General features: G+C 30.2%; 1 protein-coding gene across 1 annotated transcript; it reads left to right on the forward strand.

The window, feature by feature from the left end:
• The first annotated feature begins 222 nt into the window (after window positions 1–222).
• On the forward strand, window positions 223–10018 carry LOC124364900 (ribonuclease H2 subunit C-like). Its single transcript, XM_046820707.1, has 3 exons — window positions 223–524; window positions 5830–6062; window positions 9834–10018. The coding sequence occupies exons 1-3, from the start codon at window positions 383–385 to the stop codon at window positions 9858–9860; spliced, it is 402 nt and encodes a 133-aa protein (XP_046676663.1). The 5' UTR covers window positions 223–382; the 3' UTR covers window positions 9861–10018.
• Window positions 10019–10593: the final 575 nt, after the last annotated feature.

Consider the following 10593-nt stretch of genomic DNA (forward strand, 5'->3'; position numbering starts at 1 on the left):
TTGCCTTAATTAAGTAAAATAGCGAGCGTCTTTTTTATACTAAATTAGTAACCATTTCAAATGTAAAGAACGAATATAAAATTTGAAACTTAAATCCTTGAATGCATATGGTTAAAAATATAAAATAGCAATTACTTGGCAGTGTACCAAGAAGCTTCACTTCGTGTTCAAAAACCTCTGATTAAAAGTAAACAGAAAAAAACTTACTGACTTATCGGAATGCTTCTTTTTTCTTCACAAGTTCCCTCCTTCCGTTTTAAATATTTTCTAGCAAGCTTAAAATCCTAACCTTTTTACATAAAAATTAAAGTTATTTTATGACACTTGGTTGTTTCATCTGATTAATAGAAAACCATATCATTATATCGTGTATTGTATAAAAATGAATGGGGTAGTCCATATACAAAATTCTGAATCTATACAGGAGATTTCTGAGAAATCAGTTCACTATATTCCTTGTAAAATTCACGTGGATGGAAGTGCTAAAGTTTCCCAGTATTTTTTGTCTTCAACAAATAAAGATGGTACGTATAGGGCCTCTTTTCGAAATATTTACATTTGAATGTTTAAATGAAGCAGTGTAGACTAGAGAGAGATAATATCTTTATCCTATTAATACACACCATTAAGGATACAAAAATGCATATGAATAGTGTCATTACTACACTAGTATATATGCACACACACACACACACACTATTTCTTTGTCACTTTTATTTCTTTAGGTAGCTAATTAAATAAAGCTTGTTTTCATTTTAGATTGTGCCTGTCAGTTGTGATTTTTTTACCTATTGTAAAAGTGTAGAACGTAGGAATTCATTTGAGTTTTTTGTTACAAACTTCAATACTTCTATTGTATTTAAAATATAAATGGTAGGAATCTTTCATTCACAGAAAGGTGTTTCATAGAGTCTTGTTGGCTGTAGTATAATAAGTGACCACCAAAACAATCGGATTATGATTATCGAATGATTTGAATCATCGATATTCATGACTATCCAAAAGACTGAAAATAAAATGTCGGAACAAATAACATAATAGATATTTCAAAGAACAATATGGTATTTTTTAGTTTTCAATCTTACAAATTAGTGTATAAATATTAATATAATTTACAAAATATATTATAATCACAACAAAACATAACATTTACTTACTTACTTTATGTATTTTCAACGATAATGTAAAACAAAGAAGGCACGTATGTCACTGTTCTAGCCACCATTAGTCAATAATGAAACGCATGATTTTAATTTAGAATTTATTTCCAAACACAATATTACTTTGAACTAATTTTGAGTGATAATGTCGAACTGAATTAAGTTTCAGGCTTTAAGTAGTAGTTTTTTTTATTTCAACTAAAATAGTACAAGATTCTTAATTATATTCTTAATACCAAATTTAGAATGTTCAAAATAAGTCTTTTCAAGATTGTTTTTAGAAACGTTTGTTCTTACTTTTCTTGCAGTGAAACTGTTTGATTTTCACCTTTAATTATAGTTTTCATCTCATCAATAAAACGCAAGACAATTCGGATTTAAAGGAGCAAGGACCATTGATCATTGATCCATTGATTGATAGGATCTTGTAACCATTTAAAACATTGCTCAGTGAATATAAAAACATTTTGAGTCAATGCCTGCATATTCATTGCTATTGTTCTTGTTATCACCAACCTTCTCAGCTCTACATAAACAAAATAACAACAGCTCGTAATGATGTCACTAGTCTAAATAAAGAAAGCTGGCAATGATTATTTATGAATATCTGTAGGTCAAATGTCATATTCGGTAGTATCGATAATCAATCAGATTGTGTTGGTGGCCGCTTATTATACTGTAGCCGCTTTAATCCTTTTACCGCTAATAGCCTTTATATAGGCCCAACCTGTGAAGTCTTAAAATGCCAAGTGCCAGTATTTAGGCTCAAGCTAGGTTGGTAGTGAAACCCTAAGAGCCTATCATCTTGGGCAATGTCAGACTTCAAGCGCCTTTATTTAGGCTCTAAACATTTTCATACAGTATATATACATCCATTTATTGACGAATATCAATACAATTAATATTTATTTATGCAAAACTGAATTTGCTTCAAGAATATAACATAATTTCTTATTATGCTTGAATTTGGGTACTTTCTCGAGAAATGTTTTTCTTTTTTTTGCCAGCACTGCGAAGTGGAAAGTACCACTAAAGCCCGCACTGATGGTCAGAAGAAACATTTCTAATCAGTATTTTCCCAGTCTTACATCACGTCCTAAATCTTACAACGTGATCTGACATCGGAGAAGTTAGACGGTCTGGGATGTGATCTGAAGTCGGGAAAATACTGATCAAAAATGCCTCTGGCCATATAAAGCAACAATTTATACACAACTAAACAAGGGACCGTCATAATAATTATGAAGTTCTTGAGATTTTTGTTTACATGATTCCTTATAGCCAATACCAGAAATATAACGTACTGCTTTTTTTGTATTAATAAAATTTTATTAATGTTCTTTTTAAATGTATTTCCCCATATTTCAATACCGTAAACCAATTGAGAGTAAAAAAAATGCATAATATACCATTTTAAGGGCTTTTTCGTTGCAAAATTCAGACAGTTTTCTCATCATAAATATTGCTTTAGATAACTTTAAACAGAGAGTAGTTATATGGTCATTCCAATTTAAACTTTTGTCGATAATCAATACGAGAAATTTTGTAGAATCATACATTGGTATTACTAAATTGTCAACTGTTATTTGAATTTCAAAGGAAGATTTTTTATTTGAAGCAAAATTTACAGCTGTTGATTTATTTGCATTTACTGTTAAAAAGTATTGCACTATATTATTAATTTGTATATTTGCTATGATTTCTGAATCCTCCAAATTTTTTTGTTTATATAGTATAGATGTGTCATCTGCAAATAAAATTGTCTGGTTAGGATTACTTACATTTCCAATGTCATTAATATACAGTATATTAAAAATAGCAATGGACCAAGAACGGAACCCTGAGGAACACCCCACTTAATGTCTGCTCTTTTAGATGTGACTTCAGCCTGATCATTTTTTATAGTGACAAACTGTTTCCGACAGACCAAGTAAGATTTCAGTAAATCATGAGGTGTCCCTCTTATTCCATAGTTTTCTAATTTATCAAGCAAAATATTTATATTTACACAGTCAGAAGCTTTTTGTAAATCCAAAAACACACTACAAATAAAATCACCATTTATTATTCATTTCATTAAGAAATTTGATGGCTAACAAAGTGGATTTTCCCCTTGTGAATTCATGCTGATTTACAAAAAGTATGCTTTTAGCTTCTAAAAAAATCAATTAACCTATTACAAATAGCTTTCTCAAAAACTTTAGAAATAACAGGCAGAAGTGCAACTGGTCTATAGTTAATAATTTCTTAGCAGTTTTCCTTGTTTTTAAAAATAGGTACAATTTTATAAAATTTTTAGACTATCTGGGAAAATCCCTGATTCAAAACTTGTACTAATTATAGATGACAAAGGTCCTGCTATAGCATCTGAAATATTATTTAATAAATTAGTACTTATGCAGTCCCAACCAACTGCAAAACTATTCCTCAAGTTCTTTATTATTTTGAGAATCTCTTTTTCAGAGGTTGGGTGAAGAAACATGCTGCTTTCAATTCTTTTACCCTTGAAAGAGTAATTCAGATTATTAAAATTAATAGCCAATTGTTCAGGGATGCCCTTAAAATATTCATTAAACTGATTGGCAATAACATTGGGATCAGTTATAAAATTAACATTGTTTCTTAGTGAACAATTAACAAGCTACTCTATTTTTTTTGTATTTCTTCCTAAATCTCTGTTTATGATTTTCCATGTATCAGCATTTAAGTTTTTTGAATTCAAAATTTTATTTATCATATATTCTTGTTTTGTTTTTCATATTTTTGCTTTTGCATTTTTAAAAGATTTTTAATTGCAAATTTATTACGATTTCGAACCCAGAGTGATTAAAGGAAAATTAAAACATTTTTTGTCTCAGTAATTTCTTTAGTTATCCGTGGAGTTTTATCTTTAATCTGTTTCTTAATATTTTTATTTTTTATTGGGCAACAAATATCAAGATTATAATTTAATATTTCAACAAAACTAGAATATTGCTTATTAACATCACAACTTGATGTCACTATATCCCAGTTTTCTTTTTGAAGAAAATAATTTAGTGTGCGTAAATTTTCTGCATTGAAAGACCTTGCTTTTGTTGGTATTCGTATTAAGAAATATTCTGTTGCATTATTAATAGGAATATTAAGTGTGATACCAAAGTGATTTGATAATCCTGTAATTATAACTTTTGAAGTTACTTTTTTTAAGCCCAACTTTATTGATTACTATGTTATCCAAAGCAGACTGTGTATTCTGAGTTACTCTGGTTTGTTGGTTTATCAGATACAGTGGAGTCCCGCTAATCCGAACACGTGTAATCCGAACATCGGTTAATCCGAACAGGTCTAGGAGGAATTATTTATAACGATAATGAACAGTTATAGGAACTAATGACTTAAAAAATGAAAATGGGTGCATCATTTCGTACATAAACAAAGAAAACTTTAATTAAATAGACATACAGTATTTTATTAAGACAAATTGTGTACGGTACAGTGCATAAATAATGAAGTTAAATACAGTACCAAATTGAAACTTATAGGTTAAGTATGAGTTATATTACTGTATTAAGAAGTGAAATCAAACAAAAATTGGATGTACAGTACTGATATTATTATTGAGTATAATATTAATTGTTAAAAGACATAAATTCAGTTATTGTCTTCTGTCGCATTGAAGAGAGTTTATTGGATGACTCACATTGCTTAACAATAGAAATCTCACACTAAATACGCTAAATGTGCTTAGTATTCGCAAACACGTTTATTTGTCAAGAAATACAATGCAACAGTCATAAAATATGTTTTAATAAACAATGTTGATAATTCTATAACAAAATAGTCCCATTCTCAAGTTTAAAACAGTATTTTTCTCTAATTCTGGCTAATCCGAACAATCACATAATCCGAATAGGGCTCGGTCCCAATTAGGTCGGATTAACGGGACTCTACTGTATCTAAAATTGAATTCATTAAGAAAAGTCATTAGTTTAAACTTATTGTTAGAGTGCACTAAAATATCAATATTAAAATCTCCCATCAGAATACAATTATAACTAGAATCAAGTAAGTCAACTATTCTGGATAATTTACATATAAAACTGTCAATATCAGAATTGGGCGGCCTGTAGGTACAAATAATTATGTAATTCAAGTTGTTAATTTTGGTTATAATTCCTGTAGCTTCCAGTAATCCTTCACATGAAGTTATATCAAGTTTTTTAAATGAAACATAACGTTTTGTGAAAATTGCAGATGAATGCTTATTATTAGCAGTTTTGGTTTAACATCTGTTAAACTAAAGATGACTCTTCAAAGCGAGGCTAAAATATTCCTGAAACAAAGAAATTGTGTAAGTAATGTTTCAACATTTTGAACCGGAAAACTTGGATTATTGACACTGGCCATGTAAACCTAATAACCAAGACTATTTTTTGTTTTATTTACAATTATCCCTCTCACTCAGCATTCTGTAAAAATTGTGCTTGATTTTTATCAGAGTTAATAATTTTTTCAATTTGATAGAATTTAAAACACAATTGCCTCAGCATAATTACATTTTCTAGGATCTCTAGAAAGGTCTCTATTTCCAAGATCTCTCTGCCTTTACTTCTTTTATTACAAAAAGAAATTCTACTTCTTCCCATTATTTTAACACTACACCATTTATTCTGATTGACTGTTAAAGGTGAACTTGAGGCATCATTTCGAGGTCATCCATTAAAAGGTAAAATTGTAGAACTTCCAAAAGGATATAAAGGCTTAATATTAGAAGAAACAATACAGCGTAGTGAGGATCAAGAAAGAACACTTCATGTGACAAAAACTTTCAGTGAACTTACCTACTGGAATTGGGATAAAGTGCCTACAAAAAATGATATGTTTTTAGCTGCAATGGACTGGATAGATATAGCTGATGCTGTAAGTACTTCCTTATAACTATTTGGTATTATCTGGAGGCCACTAATTTTTAAAGACTTTCTTACCGGGGACCTAAAGAAACTGCATTATTATATAGAACATACTTTATTTGACTTACTGTGAAAATTACGTGTCATTATGATGATTGGTTCTTGTTTTCTGCCTCCCAAAATGAGGCGAGAAAGAGGCCACTCCGTCCCTATTTCCTATTAGACTATATAAGTAGGTTTAGATTATGTTGTGATAAATATGTTGCTAGTATTACCAAAGTTAAAGATAATGTGAGGCGCTTTACAAGCGCTCAAGTGATCTGAGCTTGAATTTAGATACTATTTCACGTGAGAGGGTTTTTCTTTTTCAATTTTGTTCATCTTAAAAAATCAAGATATCAAGTTTTTTAGAAGTTATGTCATGGTTCCAATCATAATAGGTGGAATTTTTTTCAAAATCAAAAGGCATTCTAAATCAGAATTACAACAGTTACAAAGTGGTATATTATAAATATGATATAAGACAAAAAGAGGGAAAAAGATTTCAGAATCCTATAGATCAAATTTGTGCAAGCTTCTTGTAGTACATGAATAATTTGAAAATCCTGTAAAGAGCCTTTAGTGTGGCAGAATTATGTGAGTTTTTAGATACTGTACTTGATAAAACACAAAAGTTCTAATCGAAAATACTTGACAAAAATTCTGTAAACTGAAATTTGAGGTGAATGGTACAACTTATGTGGTACATACAGTATACATGAGATGTGATCGCTTGTTTTCAGTTTTAAACAATCTTTAAAACATTTTTATAATGACATTATAAATAAACGATTATACAGTATACATGAGATGTGATCGCTTGTTTTCAGTTTTAAACAATCTTTAAAACATCTTTTATAATGACATTATAAATAAACGATTATACAGTATACATGAGGTGTGATCACTTGTTTTCAGTTTTAAACAATCTTTAAAACATCTTTTATAATGACATTATAAATAAACGATTATACAGTATACATGAGATGTGATCGCTTGTTTTCAGTTTTAAACAATCTTTAAAACATGCACTGTCACAATAGAAAAAGATGTACCTTTTATAAAAAGAAACTACACAAAAAAGAATTTTTTTTCCAGAAAAAACCTAGACAGCCTAAAAAGATGAACTCTCCAAAAAAAACTGGAACAGAGTTCATAGTGCTCCCGATGCTGAAGAAGCATACAATGCCTTTCTTACAACTGTAAGATTAAAATTGGACCATACATGCCCCTGTAAAAAGGTAAGAGCAAAACGGAAAGGACAGAAAAACCATTCAATATGATGAAGAAGCCAAAACACTAAAACAAGATTTTCTCGCCGCTCTACACAGATACCACATCACTGGAAGTGAAAACGACAAAATATCAATGGTAGACAGAAAGAAAAACTATGATCTGAAGCTAAGAAATCTAAAGAGAAACACTGTTGCAGAGTACATTACAAGTGCTGATAATAAGTCTAAGGCTATCTGGGAAGTAATTAATACAGAAAAACAATGTAAACAGAGGGAGGAACCAAATCTGCAACTAGAGATAGACGGAAACCTCGTAGTTCAAAAGCCCTACGGACATCGTTGAACAATTGAAACAAATATTTTGTTGAAATAGCAGATGCAACTTTAGAAAGAAATAGAAACCAATTTAAAAATAAAACAATAACACATCCAATGATCCTACCACCTAGCAATATCCAGCCATTTAATTCTAACACCTACAACAACTGAAGAAGTTTTAAAAACAAATAGCCTCATTAAAATCCAAGTTCTCAAGTGGAGTGGATGAGATTCCATCAAAAGCTGTAAAGCACTGTGCCAAACAACTAGCAGCTCCTCTGGTCAGTATAATAAACAAATCTTTCAATTTAGGTCAGTTTTCCTTCTGCTCTAAAGATAGCTAAAATATACCCAAAACACAAAAAAGGCTCTTACACTAAACAGGAAAACTACCTACCTATTTCATTAATCTCAACCTTTTCAAAAATAATAGAGAAGATCACACTTTCAAGAATGATGGCCCCACCTGGAAAGATATGATCTAATTGCGAAAAAACCAGCATGGATTTCTCAAAGGCAGCTCTACGAACAGAACACAGCTCTATCCACCTTAATTGAGCACACTATTGACCATCTGGAGGCTCACAGGTACGTTTCAGCAGTACTGCTGGATTATAGCAAAGCTTTTGACTGCCTAGGTCATGACCTTATTTCTGAAAAAAACTGTCAACTCTGGGAGTAGAGGGAATGGCTAAAGAGTGGGTGGTCAGTTACTTGAAAAGGCCGCAGTCAATTAGTTGAAATTCAACAAAACATAAATGGAAAAAGATGTACATATCGATCCAAACAGCTCCCAGTCACCAGAGGAGTGCCCCAAGGCTCAGTGCTGGGACTCTTCTTATTCATTCTCTTTACAAATGACTTTTCCAGCTTCATCAGTAAGGAAAATGTGGAACCTATAATGTATGCAGATGATACAACTCTTCTGTTTTACACATAACACTCCACAAGGATTACACTCAGATATCCTATCATCAACAGATAAAGCACTTCAATACTGTCTTCAAAATGATTTGGCCATCAATCCCTTAAAAACAACACAGATAAAATTTTAGCAGAAAACAGCACTCTACATCCATGCCGTAGTCATGTATGCAAAGGAACTAGACCTTCCTAGGAATGAGGATTTTCACTCCTATTATACTAGAAGAACAAACGACTGCAGTCTTCCTGCCCATCACACAACCCAATACAGCAAGAAACCCTCATATATTGGTCGCAAAATTATCAACTCGCTTCCATTTTACCTGAAGACTACACCAGTGAACAAACTAAAGAAAACACTCTGGGACTTCCTAGTGGAACGACCAGTGTACTCAATCAGGAATTTTTTAGATCAACTGGGACGCAACACTACCTGAAACAAAATCTGAAAAGTTTGTAAAGCAAGAAATTCTTTTCTACTACTGTGACGCCATTGTATTTCTTAATGAAATTACAAATAAAGATGTTTGTCTATTGTCTAACATCTTTTATAATGACATTATAAATAAACGATTATGCAGTATACATGAGGTGTGATCGCTTGTTTTCAGTTTTAAACAATCTTTAAAACATCTTTTATAATGACATTATAAATAAACGATTATACAGTATACATGAGATGTGATCGCTTGTTTTCAGTTTTAAACAATCTTTAAAACATCTTTTATAATGACATTATAAATAAACGATTATAAAATATCCAGCCTAATCTAAATCTGGTATTTTTTAAACTTTCTTATCTAAAATTAGTTTTATAATTATAAATCGAAACCAGTTTTTAATATTTTTTTTTTTACGTGACAAAATCAGAACAAAGCATAAAAGTATATATTCAACATCACTGTTCAATTTTATTATTTTAATGTGGCCAAATGGCTATAGTTAGTTAAAATGTTTTCTTTTATTCCTAATACTTTTAATGAGGAAATAAAATAAACATTCAACCTAAACCATATTCAGGGTGTCCTGTAACTCTCTGGACAAAGGTAGCCTATATCACATTATTACCCAGGTCAAGACAAACACGTTTCAGTGAACATGGGTCTCCAGAGCATAGTTTCCTATATATCTGTCTATATATGTATTTTATAACAAATATTAATATTTTAAAAAATAATAGATTAAAAAAATGTGATATTTGGATATATTATTATATGGATTGTAACAGATTATGCTTTAATTTTGTTTTTTTTTTCTTGTTTCAGTTACACTCACCTGTAGATGAAGTATAACAGTTTTAGAACATCAAAGATTCATTGGATCAAAAACTGTCAACCGAAGTTCAAATATTCATTTCATTATAATCTGAAGATGTTATTACCTTCAACACACTTGTTTTAGACAAGATTATACCAAATGTTTGTAAATAAAGTACATTTTTAATACAAAATAATGTTTTAATTGTCAAACCACTATGTTCCTTAATATGCACAAGTTACAAAGAATAGCGTCACTTCAACAAAACTAAATACTGATATTAATTTAAATATATAAATAGAAAAAAATGTTACATTAGTTTTATTTCAATGTACTATAATAACTTAGATAGATATTAACAATTTGTCTTAAGTTATTCTTTAAATTAATTAATTCCATGAAAATAATTTTAAATCAACATAGATAAATTACCTTCTTTTAGATAAACAGATCTGTTTCCTTTATGAATTTTGTTTGTAAATTATATAAATATGTCATACCTCTGTACGAGTATGTTTTTTTTAGCATAGGATAAAAAAGATATTTTTACATGAATTATTGATTCAAATATATGTGATCCATATATTGTCAGAATTCCAAGTTCAGAAAAAATATAAGTGTAACAGAATCTGAGAATCTGTACACCTTAAAGGTTTGATTCTCAAATATTTTTTATTTAGGACCAATAACCTATTTAAATTGCTTATTAATGATCATTTACTCCATAAATGATTATTCCGTGAGCTAAATGTGAGTGTATCAATGAGA

The sequence above is a fragment of the Homalodisca vitripennis genome, chromosome 6 (genome assembly GCF_021130785.1).
Source record: "Homalodisca vitripennis isolate AUS2020 chromosome 6, UT_GWSS_2.1, whole genome shotgun sequence".
Lineage (NCBI taxonomy): Eukaryota > Metazoa > Arthropoda > Insecta > Hemiptera > Cicadellidae > Homalodisca > Homalodisca vitripennis.